Source organism: Mauremys reevesii, linkage group 8 (assembly GCF_016161935.1).
Source record: "Mauremys reevesii isolate NIE-2019 linkage group 8, ASM1616193v1, whole genome shotgun sequence".
In the NCBI taxonomy this organism is placed as follows: Eukaryota; Metazoa; Chordata; order Testudines; family Geoemydidae; genus Mauremys; species Mauremys reevesii.
Window position 1 is genome coordinate 37,040,799 of NC_052630.1, and position 15,990 is coordinate 37,056,788.

At 46.2% G+C, this 15,990-nt stretch overlaps 1 protein-coding gene across 9 annotated transcripts in view; it reads left to right on the forward strand.

The window, feature by feature from the left end:
• LOC120369807 (protocadherin beta-16-like) overlaps positions 1-15,990 on the forward strand; it is a 73,315-nt gene that overhangs the window by 25,975 nt on the left and 31,350 nt on the right. Inside the window, exons 1-2 of one of the 9 annotated variants that reach the window (XM_039483478.1) lie at positions 10,517-13,168; positions 15,120-15,178. The exons of 6 other annotated variants lie outside the window; for them this stretch is intronic. In XM_039483478.1, coding sequence (XP_039339412.1) covers positions 10,694-13,168; positions 15,120-15,134 — 2,490 coding nt within the window. In that variant the 5' untranslated portion in view covers positions 10,517-10,693 and the 3' untranslated portion in view covers positions 15,135-15,178. Of the gene's footprint in view, positions 1-91; positions 2,700-10,516; positions 13,169-15,119; positions 15,179-15,990 lie in introns of those variants that run through there. 2 more of the 9 variants (XM_039483473.1, XM_039483472.1) reach the window with 2 other exon arrangements.

A 15,990-nucleotide genomic window follows, 5' to 3' on the forward strand; every position in this document is an offset into this window, starting at 1 on the left:
GCTGCACCACAAGGTGGAGATATTAGCAAAGACGGTGCTAAAAATGCATCTTTTTAGACTCCGTCGGCACTCACTGGAAACTGCACTCAGACATTTGGATCCAGACGGCAACGGGTCTGCGCCGGGAACGGGTGACAAAGGATTACAGGGAAAGGGTGGCTGAATAATTACAAATAAAGTCAATATTGGCGGACAAATCGTTTTCCCTCTAGCACAACATATGAATGGCTGCAGCAGCTTTGCAGAGAGGCCTGTGTTTCGGATCTGACCCGGGAATGCCTGCCGGAATGGAGAATCGCTCCTGGAAAAGGCAAGTTCTGTCTTTCTTTCTATGTCTGTGTCTGTCCCTGGGGGCGTGTGAGACGATCCGCTATTCTGTGCCCGAAGAGAAGAAAAGCGGGTCCCTAGTTGCGAATATTGCAAAGGATTTGAAACTAGATGTAGGGAAATTGTCTGGTCGCAGTGCCCGGCTGGTTTCTAAAAGCAGCAAGCAATATTTTGAGCTGAACACACGCTCCGGGGATGTGATAATAAAGGAGAAAATAGACCGTGAGGATCTGTGCGGACAGAGAGATCCGTGTTTGCTGCAATTCGAAATTGTGTTGGAAAATCCACTGCAGCTGTACCGAATAGAGGTGCAGATAGATGATGTGAATGACAATTCCCCTAAATTCTCTAAAAATGAATTCGTTTTAAAAATACCTGAACAGCTCCCCGTAAATAGCCGCTTTCCCTTGGAAAGGGCCCAAGATTCAGACATAGGAACAAACGGCGTACAGAGTTACGCAATCAGCTCCAATGAGCACTTCAGCCTGGATGTGCATTCCCGGGGGGACGGCAGCAAATACGCGGAGCTGGTATTAGAGAAACAATTAGATCGAGAGGAGCAGGCGCAGTTGATGCTGATTCTCACAGCTGCCGATGGAGGCCTGCCACAGAGAACCGGCACAGCCCGAATACGCGTTAATGTGCTGGACAGCAACGATAACTTCCCGCAGTTTAGTCAGTCGGTGTACAAGGTGCAGTTAATGGAAAATAGTCCTAAAGGTACTTTGGTCACTAAGGTTGAAGCCAGTGATTTGGATCAAGGTTCAAATGCAGAAATCACCTATTCATTCGGGCAGGTCCCTGACAGAGTCCTCACGTTATTTCAGCTAAATCCGTTCACTGGCGAAATCACTGTTTTGGGGATAATTGATTTTGAAGACGCAGCAATGTATGAAATAGAAATTCAGGCCACGGATGGCGGGGGTCTATATGCGCACCTCAAAGTCGTGGTGGAAATCAAGGACATGAATGACAACGCTCCGGAATTGACGCTGACATCCCTCACCAGCACCATACCCGAGGACTCCTCCCCTGAGACAGTGGTGGCCCTGTTCAGTGTGAGAGACCGAGACTCCGGGGACAATGGCAGAACGCTCTGCTCCATTCAGGACAATGTCCCTTTTGCTTTAAAATCGACTCTGAAGGATTATTACGAGCTTGTTACACAAAAGCCCCTGGACCGAGAGAAAGTGCCTGAGTATAACATAACCATCACAGCCACAGACCGGGGCACTCCGAGGCTCACCTCAGTGAGGATCATCCGAGTTCAGCTATCGGATATTAATGACAACCCCCCTGTGTTTAATGAAAGTTCATACGTCATGTACCTGAAGGAGAACAACCCCCCGGGCCTGTTGATTGGAACTGTCCGTGCTGCTGACCTAGACACAGAGCAGAATGCCAAAGTGACGTATTCGGCATTGCCTGGTAACATCGGTGACTTCCTCTTCTCCTCCTCCATCTCCATAAACTCCGAGAACGGGAACGTGTACGCGCTGCAGTCTCTGGATTATGAGCAAACGAGGGATTTCCAGGTTACAGTGAGAGCTGCAGATGGCGGGTCCCCGCCACTGAGCTCTGAAGTCATCGTCCGGGTTGTGATAATTGACGAAAATGACAACGCCCCCTTCATTTTATACCCTCTGCAGAACAGCAGCTCCCCCGCTAATGACCTGGTTCCCAGATCGGCGGAGGCGGGTTACCTGGTGACGAAGGTGGTGGCTGTGGATGGAGATTCCGGTCAGAATTCTTGGCTTTCCTACCAGCTGCTCAAGGCCACAGACCCAAGTCTCTTCGCTGTGGGACTCCAAACCGGGGAAGTAAAAACCAGCAGGTCTATAACGAGCCCGGACTCTGTGAAACAGAAACTTATCGTCCTGGTTAGAGACAACGGAGAGCCGCCCAGATCCACCACCTCGACGCTTAATGTGCTTCTGGTGGATGGGTTTTCAGACGCCTACATGCAGTTACTGGATGTACCACAAGAGGAGGAGCAGCAGGACACATTAACCCTGTATCTAGTCATTTCTTTGTCTTTCATTTCATTCCTTTTTCTGGTTTCTGTGGTAACAATTGTCGCCACTCGGCTGTACAAGACAAGGCAGTGCCGAGAGCAGTATGTTTCATCGTCCAGGAACTTGTATTGTGATCCCAACTTCTCCACAAATCCTGCGGAGACGAGCGGCACTGGGACTCTGCCTCAATCTTATTGTTATGAGGTTTGCTTGACAACTGGGTCTGGTACCAGCGAATTTAAATTTCTCAGGCCGCTCGTACCTTCTCTACCCGCTGACCCCAGCGTTGCAGGAGGGTCCATTCTTGAGTCTCAGATTAACTCTCAGCTAAAGGAGGAAAAAGAATCGGTGAGAGAGGTGAGTGCTTATTTCATTCCATTTCTATCAATACCTTGCTGGAATATGTTTGTTTCTACTGCTATGAAAATTACTTATCTTATTTCCATAAATATCTAGAGATGTTTTTCTTAGGGAGCCTTTTCTGTAGTTGATTAAATTTTTCCACTTCTATGATGTTCAGGCTAAGATATTTGTTCTTAATTCCTTTTTATATGTTATGTTCTTTTCCTCTCTAAAAGCCCATTCATCAAAATGTGATATTGGTCTCCGCGCAGAGTCTCTGAGCTCTGCAGAGAAAGATTGAAAGTTGTCAAAGGAAAATTTAAAAAGTAATTGTTTATGTATTTGACAAGAACTCAATAATAGCAGAATTATGTAACCTAGAATTATTTTCTGCAGGGGGCTCTATGGAATTTGAAATTTTACAGAGAATCTGAGCTTGACCTTGCTTCTTCAGTAGTATTTTTCGAGGTAATCTATATGAGGTGCGAGTTGTAGGGTTACTGTATGAAGGTGAAATGACAGAGATCAGGGAAACAAAGTAAAATAGAAGTATCTAAGGGAGGGATTTCCCAAACCCCTCCCCTGAATTTCCCCATCATCCCTCTTCACAGTAGTCATTATTTACATGTGGTGTTGCCAATTTAGTCCTTGGTTGGAAATTTGAATTTAAACATTAATACACACTTTAAAAGCATATAAAACATATGATAAAATACTTGTACCTGAAAAAGCATAAAAGGTTTGAAAAGTATGAAGAAATACCAACTTCCTCACACAGTTATTGTTTTTTATGACAGTTTTGGTGCCTTTGTTTCAGTGATGTTGAGAAACCTAATGATTTGAAATTATAATTTGTAAGTAAGGTCTGAATGAGTTCTCCTCTGACAGCTAGTGATGAGCCGGTAGGGTGACCAGGCATCCCAATAAAATCCTGGGTGGTTGTCCCACGTCCCAACTGATCTTTGGTTGGGACACAATTTATCCCGATATTTCACTCCGCTGGCACACCAGCAGCACAGTTTTGCTCCTCCACCAACAGCACTCGGCTTTTTTTTCTCTTTTCCACCGGCGGACCCTCCCCTGCCCTTCCATGTGTCCCAATATTTTCTTCATCTCATCTGGTCACCCTGTTAGCCAGGCTGTGGAGGGTGGAAGGCATCAGGGCCATACAGGGCAGCCCGGAGGGGGGGAAAGAGGGGCAATTTGCCCCAGAACCTGAGCCCCACAGGGGCCCCCACGAGAGTTTTTTGGGGCCCCTGGAGTGGGGTCCCTCACTCACTCTGGGGGGACCGGAAAACTCTTGCGGGGCCGGGCGCAGGAGCTTCTTCGCTCCCGGTCTTTGCCGGCGGGGGGCCCTTCCGCTCCGGGGCCAAAGGACCCCCCGCTGGCGAATTACCACTGAAGACGGAGCGGGACCCGCCGCCGAAGTTCAGCTCGGTCTTTGGTGGTAATTCGGCGGTGGGGGGCCCTTCCGTTCTGTGACCCGCCGCCGAAGTGCCCCGAAGACCCGCGGCGGGGGCCCCCCTGCCGCCGAATTACCGCTGAAGACCCGGCTGCACTTCGGCGGTGGGTCCCGCTTCGGCGGTAATTTGGCTGCCCCGCTGCAGGTCTTCAGGGCACTTCGGCGGCGGGTCCCAGAATGGAAGGGCCCCCCGCCGCCAAAGACCCCGGGCCCCCGGAATCCTCTGGGCGGCCCTGGGGCCATATTGTATTTATATGAACACACCTCTTCTGCCTCGGTATCCAGCAGACAAGCTGTGTTGCCAAAGTGATCAGATTTGGCTGGTGTTGGGTTAGAAATCACTTTTAATGAATGTGGGGCTAATGAAATGTTATCTTTATTGTATAAGTAAAGGACAGCACAAGTGTTCTTGACCTGTTCTGAGGAGGGTGACCTAGGTGCTTAATTTGTGCCTGGGCTGAGCCCCAGCACATGTAGTCTTGGCAGTTCATAGCTCTGGGACCTATGGACTTGCCACATCAGTTATGAAAGTAAAAAACTTGCTTGAGCCCTGATGCATCTTTCATTACAAATTTAGCACTGGTCACACTCTCAGCTGAATTGGATTCACTAAGCAGAGAGTGTGGATGCCAGATATCAGTGGAGAGACAAAGGAAGGGGACAGGAGTTTTACTTGGTGGTGGTGGGCTCTGCCTAAGAGTCACAGCATTATTTGACCTGCCCCTTCCCCTGTTTAAAGATAGAGGTTTTTAGGCTACATGGAGATTCTTTTGTGTGTGTGTGTTTTTTTAAGTGACCACTAGAGCTGAAATCACTGATAATCAGGTCTAAGTGCTCAAACCTGCAGTGGGAGAGTGTTTCCATGGAAGAGACATCTCAGCCTGTACTAGCAGTGAGGTTCCCTTACTGAGAGATGAAATCACTGAGAGCTGGGTGGAATCTCAGGAGACCGATTTGCAGAGGTCACAGTGCCAGGTGGCAGCAGAAGGTGACAGCACAGGGCCATCAGCAACAGAGCAGTGGACTGAATGGTGGCATGATGCACAATTGTCATAGTGAGTGACCTGAGTGAGTGGTGAGTGGCTGAAGGAATGAGTAGGGTGACCGGATGTCCCAATTTTATAGGGTCAGTCCTGATATTTGGGGCTTTGTCTTATATAGGTGCCTATTACTCCCCACCCCCATCCCAATTTTTCACACCTGCTTTCTGGTAACCCTAGGAATGAGCAAGGTGCCTTCTCTCCCTTACCACCCAGAGTGGAGGTGAACTCATGCAAAAGCACCTCTGAACTCTGGGTCTCCAATGACCAAGGACAACAACTATGAGTGGGGTCAATGGAGGGAGAAAGGAGGGGCACGTTAAAAGAACATTTGTTTGTTTTAAGCAACAAAGAGTCCTGTGGCACATTATAGACTAACAGACATATAGGAGCATAAGCTTTAATGGGTGAATACCCACTTCGTCAGACACACGGGTATTCACTCACGAAAGCTTATGCTCCTATACGTCTGTTAGTCTATAAGGTGCCACAGGACTCTTTGTTGCTTTTTACAGATCCAGACTAACACGGTTACCCCTGTGATTCTTATTTGTTTCAGTAACTTTGCTCCACAATGCTAGGTTTGTGACTGGGAAACTTATACATTTCATACTAGGCCAAGATTTGTAAAATGTATTATTTTACAATGTTGTTATCTCACATCGTTGCAATCTCAAGAGGTCCTTATCTTGGGGAGTTTCTGTACTAAACATTTTCATTATTATACATTATTTTTTTACATAAGAACATAAAAACAGTCATACTGTGTTGGACCAATGGTCCATCTAGCCCAGTATCCTGTCTTCCAACTGTGGTCAATGCCAGGTGCTTCAGAGGGAATGAACAGAACAGGAAATCATTGAGTGATTCATCCCCTGTTGCCCACTCCCAGCTTCTGGCAAACAGAGGGTAGGGACATGCAGCACATGGTATTGCATCCCTGCCCATCCTGGCTAATAGCTATTGGTGGACCTATTCTCCAGGAACTTATCTAGGTTTTTTTTTTTAACCCTGTTCTAATTTTGGCCTTCACAACATCCCCTGGCAAAAAGTTCTACAGGTTGACACTGCTTTGTGTGAAGTACTTCCTTGTGTTTTAAACCTGCTGCCTCTTCATTTCATTGCATGACTCCTAGTTCTTATATTATGTGAAAGACAAAATAACATTTCCTTATTCGCTTTGTCTACACCAGTCAAGAATTTATAGACCTCTATTATATCCCCTCTTAGGCATCTCTTTCGAACCTTAAAAATCCCAGTCTTTTAAATGTTTCTTCATATAGAATCTGTTCCTTACCCCTAATTATTTTGGTTGCCCTTCTCTGTACTTTTTCCCATTCCAATATATCTTTTTTGAGACGGGCAGTATTCAAGATGTGGATGTACCATGGATTTATGTAGTGAAAGTGTAGCAGCTTGGTTTGCGAGACCAATCAGCAAAGTCAGTGCTGACAAAACTACATGAAAAGGCTGCAAAACACCAAGCCTCTGGACTGCATCAATGTACAGAAAGTCTTATAAGCCAGTCACTGTCAAAGCCAATTTTATGAATAGCCAGCAGTGGCTGCGGTTTTGATGAGGGGGGTACTTATAGAAGGAAGAGGCAATGTTTACTGCTATTCTATAAAATGAACATTATTTACAGCTTCTGGAGTCTATGAATCCATAGCAATCAATACAGATATGAAAGACCCCTATTATATGCATACATAAGAGCGGCCATACTGCATCAGACCAAAGGTCCATCGAGCTTAGTATCCTGTCTTCCATCAGTGGCCAGTGCCGGTGCTCCAGAGAGAATGAACAGAACAGATAATCATCCAGTGATCTGTCCCCGTCACTCATTCCCAGCTTCTGTCAAACAGAGGTTGGGGACACCATCCATGCTCATCCTAGCTAATAGCCATGAACCTATCCTCCATGAACTTATCTAGTTTTTTTTTTAATGCTGTTCTGGTATTGGCCTTCGCACCATCCTCTGGCAAAGAGTTGCACAGGTTGACTGTGCGTTGTGTGAAGAATTTCAAGAAATACTTCCTTTTGCTTGTTTTAAACCTGCTGCCTATTAATTTCATTTGGTGCCTGCATTTCTTGTGTTATGAGAAGTAGTAAATAACACCTCCTTATTTGTTTTTTTTCACACCATTCATGATATTATAGACCTCAGTCATATCCCCACTCCCTTTATTAGTCTCTTTCCCAAGCTGAAAAGTCCCAGTCTTGCTATCTCCTCTCTGATCTAGTGATATAGTGGCAGCTGATGTCATCAATAGGATTTTTACAGGCAGCAAGTAATTGTTCCATTTGATTAAAATGACAGTGCCCCTTTCATTTTATGCCTTCTTCAGAACAGCACCTCCCCCGTGAAGAACATAAGAACATAAGAACGGCCATTCCGGGTCAGACCAAAGGTCCATCTAGCCCAGTATCTGTCTACCGACAGTGGCCAATGCCAGGTGCCCCAAAGGGAGTGAACCTAACAGGCAATGATCAAGTGATCTCTCTCCTGCCATCCATCTCCATCCTCTGATGAACAGAGGCTAGGGACACCATTCTTACCCATCCTAGCTAATAGCCATTTATGGACTTAGCCGCCATGAATTTATCCAGTCCCCTTTTAAACATTGTTATAGTCCTAGCCTTCACAACCTCCTCAGGTAAGGAGTTCCACAAGTTGACTGTGTGCTGCGTGAAGAAGAACTTCCTTTTTTTTGTTTTAAACCTGCTGCCTATTAATTTCATTTGGTGACCCCTAGTTCTTGTATTATGGGAATAAGTAATTAACTTTTCCTTATCCACTTTCTCAACATCACTCATGATTTTATATACCTCTATCATAACCCCACTTAGTCTTCTCTTTTCCAAGCTGAAGAGTCCTAGCCTCTTTAATCTTTCCTCATATGGGACCCTCTCTAAACCCCTAATCATTTTAGTTGCCCTTTTCTGAACCTTTTCTAGTGCTAGAATATCTTTTTTGAGGTGAGGAGACCACATCTGTACACAGTATTCAAGATGTGGGCGTACCATGGATTTATATAAGGGCAATAATATATTCTCACTCTTATTTTCTATCCCCTTTTTAATGATTCCTAACATCCTGTTTGCTTTTTTGACCGCCTCTGCACGCTGCGTGGACATCTTCAGAGAATTATCCACGATGACTCCAAGATCTTTTTCCTGACTCGTTGTAGCTAAATTAGCCCCCATCATGTTGTATGTGTAGTTGGGGTTATTTTTTCCAATGTGCATTACTTTACATTTATCCACATTAAATTTCATTTGCCATTTTGTTGCCCAATCACTTAGTTTTGTGAGATCTTTTTGAAGTTCTTCACAATCTGCTTTGGTCTTAACCATCTTGAGCAGTTTAGTATCATCTGCAAACTTTGCCACCTCACTGTTTACCCCTTTCTCCAGATCATTTATGAATAAATTGAATAGGATTGGTCCTAGGACTGATCCTTGGGGAACACCCCTAGTTACCCACCTCCATTCTGAGAATTTATAGGAGGGAGGGATAGCTCAGTGGTTTGAGCATTGGCCTGCTAAACCCAGGGTTGTGAGTTCAATCCTTGAGGAGGCCACTTAAGGTTCTGGGGCAAAAAAATTGGTCCTGCTAGTGAAGGTAGGGGGCTGGACTTAATGACCTTTCAAGGTCCCTTCCAGTTCTAGGAGATTGGTATATCTCCAATTATTACCATTAATTCCTACCCTTTGTTCCCTGTCTTTTAACCAGTTCTCAATCCATGAAAGGACCTTCCCTTTTATCCCATGACAGCTTAATTTACGTAAGAGCCTTTGGTGAGGGACCTTGTCAAAGGCTTTCTGGAAATCTAAGTACACTATGTCCACCGGATCCCCCTTGTCCACATGTTTGTTGACCCCTTCAAAGAACTCTCATAGATTAGTAAGACACGATTTCCCTTTACAGAAACCATGTTGACGATTGCTCAACAGTTTATGTTTTTCTATGTGTCTGACAATTTTATTCTTAACTATTGTTTTGACTAATTTGCCCGGTACTGATGTTAGACTTACCCATCTGTAATTGCCGGGATCACCCCTAGAGCCCTTTTTAAATATTGGCGTTACATTAGCTAACTTCCAGTCATTGGGTACCGATGCCAATTCAAAGGACAGGTTACAAACCTTAGTTAATAGTTCTGCAACTTCACATTTGAGTTCTTTCAGAACTCTTGGGTGAATGCCATCTGGTCCTGGTGACTTGTTAATGTTGAGTTTATCAATTAATTCCAAAACCTCCTCTAGTGACACTTCAATCTGTGACAGTTCCTCAGATTTGTCACCTACAAAAGCCAGCTCAGGTTTGGGAATCTCTCTAATCTCCCCATTTAATGACATGTCTCGCAGAGCAACGAAGGTAAATTGGTGGCTCTAGATTGAGATTCTGGTCAGAATTCTTGTCTTTCCTACCAACTGCTGAAGGCCGCTGATGCAGATTTATTCACTGTCGTACTCCAAAATGCGGAAGAGAAAACACGATCCCATTTACGGAGCGTGACTCCTTTACACAAAAGCTAAATATTATTAAAAACAATGGACACCTCCCCAATCCGCTGCTGCAATGCTAATTATACTGCTAGTGGAGGATTTTCAGATGCACAAATGCAATCCAGTGACATAACTACGCAAGAGGAATGTGATGGGATATTAAATATATACGTTACTTCTCTATGACTTCAATTTAATTTGTTTCTTGTTTCTGTTATGGCCTGTATTGACATAAAATATATAAGATAAAAAAATCAGGAGAAAGATACATTTGCTTCTTCCACTTGCTATGGGAGACTCATTTTCTCGAATAATTGTGTAGCTGCAAGGACGAGATCCCTTCCCCACAATTACCTATATGATGCGTGTTTAACCACTGGGTCGATCCTAGATTTACTCTGGGACACCGTAATAGAAAAGGGAATAATAGATTTAGGGATTCCCAAAATATTGTAACTTTGTAGACGAAAGAGAAGCGATGCGACGTGTGATAGAATTGCAGTAACTTGTTTACTTAGTTAGCTGTGAAGAATAAAAGTATTGGCATGTGAGAAAGGAAACTTTGGTGTGGAAGGATCACAATTCAATTGACTATTATATTATTTTGCAACTCTCTATCTCCTCTAATCGGTAATAATCTGCCTTAATATTTCAAAGTTTTCACTGTGCAATGTTATAACCACAATTTGTAGTTAATAGAGAAATCTTGGCTGTGCAGTTAATAACTGCACGTAGTAAGTTTAAAATGTAAACATGGGATGTCTTATTTTAGCTGCACCACAAGGTGGCGATATTAGCAAAGACGGTGCTAAAAATGCATCTTTTTGGACTCCGTCGGCACTCACTGGAAACTGCACTCAGACATCGGAATCCAGACTGCAACGGGTCTGCGCCGGGAACGGGTGACAGAGGATTACAGGGAAAGGAGGGCTGAAGAATTACAAATAAAATCAATATTGGCGGACAAATCGTTTTCTCTCTAGCACAACATATGAATGGCTGCAGCAGCTTTGCAGAGAGGCCTGTGTTTCAAATCTGACCCGGGAATGGCTGGCGGAATGGAGAATCGCTCCTGGAAAAGGCAAGTTCTGTCTTTCTTTCTATGTCTGTGTCTGTCCCTGGGGGCGTGTGAGACGATCCGCTATTCTGTGCCCGAAGAGAAGAAAAGCGGGTCCCTAGTTGCTAATATTGCAAAGGATTTGAAACTAGATGTAGGGAAATTGTCTGGTCGCAGTGCCCGGCTGGTTTCTAAAAGCAGCAAGCAATATTTTGAGCTGAACACACGCTCCGGGGATGTGATAATAAAGGAGAAAATAGACCGTGAGGATCTGTGCGGACAGAGAGATCCGTGTTTTCTGCAATTCGAAATTGTGTTGGAAAATCCACTGCAGCTGTACAGAATGGAGGTGCAGATAGATGATGTGAATGACAATTCCCCTAAATTCTCTAAAAATGAATTCGTTTTTAAAATACCTGAACTGCTCCCCGTAAATAGCCGCTTCCCCTTGGAAAGGGCCCAAGATCCAGATATAGGAACAAACGGCATCCAGAGTTACGCAATCAGCTCCAATGAGCACTTCAGCCTGGATGTGCTTTCCCGGGGCGACGGCAGTAAATACGCGGAGCTGGTATTAGAGAAACAATTAGATCGGGAGGAACAGGCGCAGTTGATGCTGATTCTCACAGTCGCCGATGGGGGCCTGCCCCAGAGAACCGGCACAGCCCGAATACGCGTTAATGTGCTGGACAGCAACGATAACTTCCCGCAGTTTAGTCAGTCGGTGTACAAGGTGCAGTTAATGGAAAATAGTCCGCGGGACACTTTGGTCACTACGGTTGAAGCCAGTGATTTGGATCAAGGTTCAAATGCAGAAATCACCTATTCATTCGGGCAGGTCCCTGACAGAGTCCTCACGTTATTTCAGCTAAATCCGTTCACTGGCGAAATCACTGTTTTGGGGATAATTGATTTCGAAGATGCAGCATTGTATGAAATAGAAGTTCAGGCCACGGACGGCGGGGGGTTTACTTCGCACTGCAAAGTCGTGGTGGAAATCAAGGACATGAATGACAACACCCCGGAAGTGACGCTGACATCCCTCACCAGCACTATACCCGAGGACTCCTCCCCTGAGACAGTGGTGGCCCTGTTCAGTGTGAGAGACCGAGACTCCGGGGACAATGGCAGAACGCTCTGCTCCATTCAGGACAATGTCCCTTTTGCTTTAAAATCGACTCTGAAGGATTATTACGAGCTTGTTACACAAAAGCCCCTGGACCGAGAGAAAGTGCCTGAGTATAACATAACCATCACAGCCACAGACCGGGGCACTCCGAGGCTCACCTCAGTGAGGATCATCCGAGTTCAGCTGTCGGATATTAATGACAACCCCCCTGTATTTAATGAAAGTTCATACGTCATGTACCTGAAGGAGAACAACGCCCCTGGCCTGTTGATTGGAACTGTCCATGCTGCTGACCTAGACACAGAGCAGAATGCCAAAGTGACGTATTCGGCATTGCCTGGCAACATCGGTGACCTCCCCTTCTCCTCCTCCATCTCCATAAACTCCGAGAACGGGAACGTGTACGCGCTGCAGTCTCTGGATTATGAGCAAACGAGGGATTTCCAGGTTACAGTGAGAGCTGCAGATGGCGGGTCCCCGCCACTGAGCTCTGAAGTCATTGTCCGAGTTGTGATAATTGACGAAAATGACAACGCCCCCTTCATTTTATACCCTCTGCAGAACAGCAGCGTCCCCGCTAATGACCTGGTTCCCAGATCGGCGGAGGCGGGTTACCTGGTGACGAAGGTGGTGGCTGTGGATGGAGATTCCGGTCAGAATTCTTGGCTTTCCTACCAGCTGCTCAAGGCCACAGACCCAAGTCTCTTCGCTGTGGGACTCCAAACCGGGGAAGTAAAAACCAGCAGGCCTATAACGAGCCCGGACTCTGTGAAACAGAAACTTATCGTCCTGGTTAGAGACAACGGAGAGCCACCCAGATCCACCATCTCGACGCTTAATGTGCTTCTGGTGGATGGGTTTTCAGACGCCTACATACAGTTACTGGATGTACCACAAGAGGAGGAGCAGCAGGACATGTTAACCCTGTATCTAGTAATTTCTTTGTCTTTCATTTCATTCCTTTTTCTGGTTTCTGTGGTAACGATTATTGCCATCCGGCTGTACAAGACAAGGCAGTGCCGAGAGCAGTATGTTCCGTCGTCCAGGAACCTTTATAGTGACCGCAACTTCCCCACAAATCCTGCGGATACGAGCGGCACTGGGACTCTGCCTCAATCTTATTGTTATGAGGTTTGCTTGACAACTGGGTCTGGTACCAGCGAATTTAAATTTCTCAGGCCGCTGGTACCGTCTCTACCAGCTGACACCATCTCTGCAGGAGGTTCCATACTTGACTCTCAGATTAACTCTCAGCTGAAAGGGGAGAAAGAATCGGTGAGAGAGGTGAGTGCTTATTTTACTCCATTTGCAGTGATATCTTTTTTGAATATGTGTGTTTGTACATCTCTGAAAATTACTCAGAAGGGAACCACAGAACCATTAATGTGGAATCCTGCTCTCTCTAGTAGTAGGAAGAGAGCGGCACTGCGGGGAGAGCCAGCTGTTGCTGCCGGGGGAAGAGAGTGAGAGACTGCTGTGCTCTGCAGAGCAGGTGGATGATGTGGGTGGGGGGTTCTCTTCTCCTTCCTCAGGAGGTTTGCTCAGGCTCCTGCCTGAACTTTAAGAGACAGTATGCCAACATATTCTTGGCCAACACACACTCTGTATCTCTCCCCACACACACACTCCCTGTCAAACACTGCTTCTGCTTCCACCCTACCCTGCACACTTCAGTTGAAAAGCTGCTGATAATCTAGTAAAGGGTGCCCATGGAATGCTGGGGTTAAAACCTGCATGCTGTAAAACTGTACCTGCTCCATGGGGCAATGCAAACCCTTCACAAAGCACCCTGAGGCCAGTTGCACAGTGGAATAGTTGCTACCCACAGTGCACTGCTCCCTGTGTCCATTTAAGAGCTGCTACTGTGGATGTGCTCTGCTGACACAAGGAGCGTAGTGTGGACATGCAACAACTATTTAATTAAAGTGGCATAACTTTTTGCACAAAACTCTGTCTTGTAGACAAGGCCTCAGATTACTTTAATAAATGTCTAGTTTTGTAGGGATTTTTTTCTGTAGTTTATTCATCTTTTCCACTTGTATAATGTTCAAGCTAATATATTTGTACTTAAGTACTTTTCTTCATGTACTCCTATGCTATTTTCCTCTCTAAAATCATATATCAAACTGTGATACTGGTCTCTGTGCGGAGTCTGTGATCTTTGCAAAGCAAGGCTGAAGCTTCTCAACGGAAATTTAAAAAGTTATTGCTTATGTATTTGTCAAGAATTCAATAACAGCGGAACTATGTGACCTAGATAGAGCCCTCTGCAGAGCACTCTGTGGAATCTGAAATCTTAGAAAGAATGTGCATGTGCCCTTGTTTCTTCAGTAGTGTTTTCAGACGGTGAATCTCTGAGGTGTGAGATGCTGGGTTCCTGCACGAATGTGAAATGATGGAGATCAGGGAAACGTTAAAGTAAAATAGAACTATTTAAGGAAATGTAAACTGCGCCTTATTTTTCCATCAAACCCTTTGCAATGAGAGTAGCTATCAGTGACTGCGGTTTCACAAAGTTGGAGGTACTTGTAGAAGGAAGAAGCAATGTTTACTTAAATCCTATGAAATCACCATCATTTACAGCTTCTGGAGCTTATGAACCCATAGCAATCAACACTGATGTGAAAAACCCCTATTACATGCTGTGACACAGTAGGGAGCGGGATGGACTGACCTGGGAATGTCCTCTAGTTTTGCTGGGACTGTCTGCATGGGGGATGGGAGAGCAGGGGGTGACTTTATTTGAGGAAGGATACCTGAGCCTGTAACCTGAGCCAGGAGGGGGGTTGGGCCAGGTGACACCTTTGCCCAGGAAACGGACAAAGGCTGGAGGAGGAGCCGTGGGGGGGGACTGGGTAAGACTTTCAGTTTGGAGTGGGCTAGGGGAGGGAGCCCCCAAGTTTGGAGCCCCCAGAAGGACCTGGCTGTGGGGTCCTGTTTGTGCCTACAAGCTCTGGTTTGGACTGTGTTCCTGTCATCTCTAGTAAACCTTCTTGTCTACTGGCTGGCTGGGAGTCACAGTGAATCACAGGAAGTTGGGGTGCAGGGCCCTGACGTGTCTGCGGGAGGTCCACCAGAGCCGCGGGACGAGTGGACCCTCCGCAGGCACGTCTGCAGGAGGTCCACTGGAGCTGTGGGACCGGTGACTGCCAGAGTGCCCCCCACGGCGTGCCGCGCTGCTTGGGGTGGCGCAAATCCTAGAGCCACCCCTGAAGGATGTGGTATCAAATTACAGGAAATATGCCAGTGAACGTGAGGATAGGAGGGACGCTCGAGATGAGAGGTGGCGGCAGGAAGATCAGAGGTGTCGGCAGGAAGATCAGCGGTGGCGGGATGCAACGCTGGGGCTGCTGCGTGATGAAACTGACATGCTCCGGCATCTGGCTTTAAGAACGGCAGCAGGATCACAGAGTGCCGCTGCAGCCCCTGTATAACCACCCTCCCCCCTCACCATGTTCCATAGCCTCCTCACCCAGACGTGTAAGAACGCATGGGGGGAGGCTCCATGCACCTGCCCACTCCACCTCAGTGAACGGCCCAACCAAAAGGCTGTCATTATTTTGAAAAAATGTTAGTGGCCTTTTCCTTCCCTCCTATCCTCCTCTCAAACCACATCCGGGCTACCTTGTCAGTTCTCTCCCTCTTTTTATAATGAATTAATAAAGAATACATGATTTTTAAATGATAGTGACTTTATTTCCTTAGAAAGCAAGCTGTAATTGAAGGGGGAGGGTGCGTTGCTTACAGGGAATGAGTCAATCAAGGGGGCAGGTTTTCATCAAGGAGAAACAAACACAACAGTCACACCGTACCCTGGCCCAAGATGAAACTGGTTTTCAAAACATCTCTGATGCGTACCGCTTCCTGGTGTGCTCTTCTAATCGCCCTGGTGTCTGGCTGCGCGTAATCAGTGGCCAGGTGATTTGCCTCAGCCTCCCACCCCACGATAAAGGTCTCCCCCTTACTCTCAACAGAGATTGTGGAGCACACAGCAAGCAGCAATAACAATGGGGATATTGGTTTGGCTGAGGTCTGAGCGAGTCAGTAATGTGCGCCAGCGTCCCTTTAAACGTCCAAATGCACATTCTACCACCATTCTGCACTTG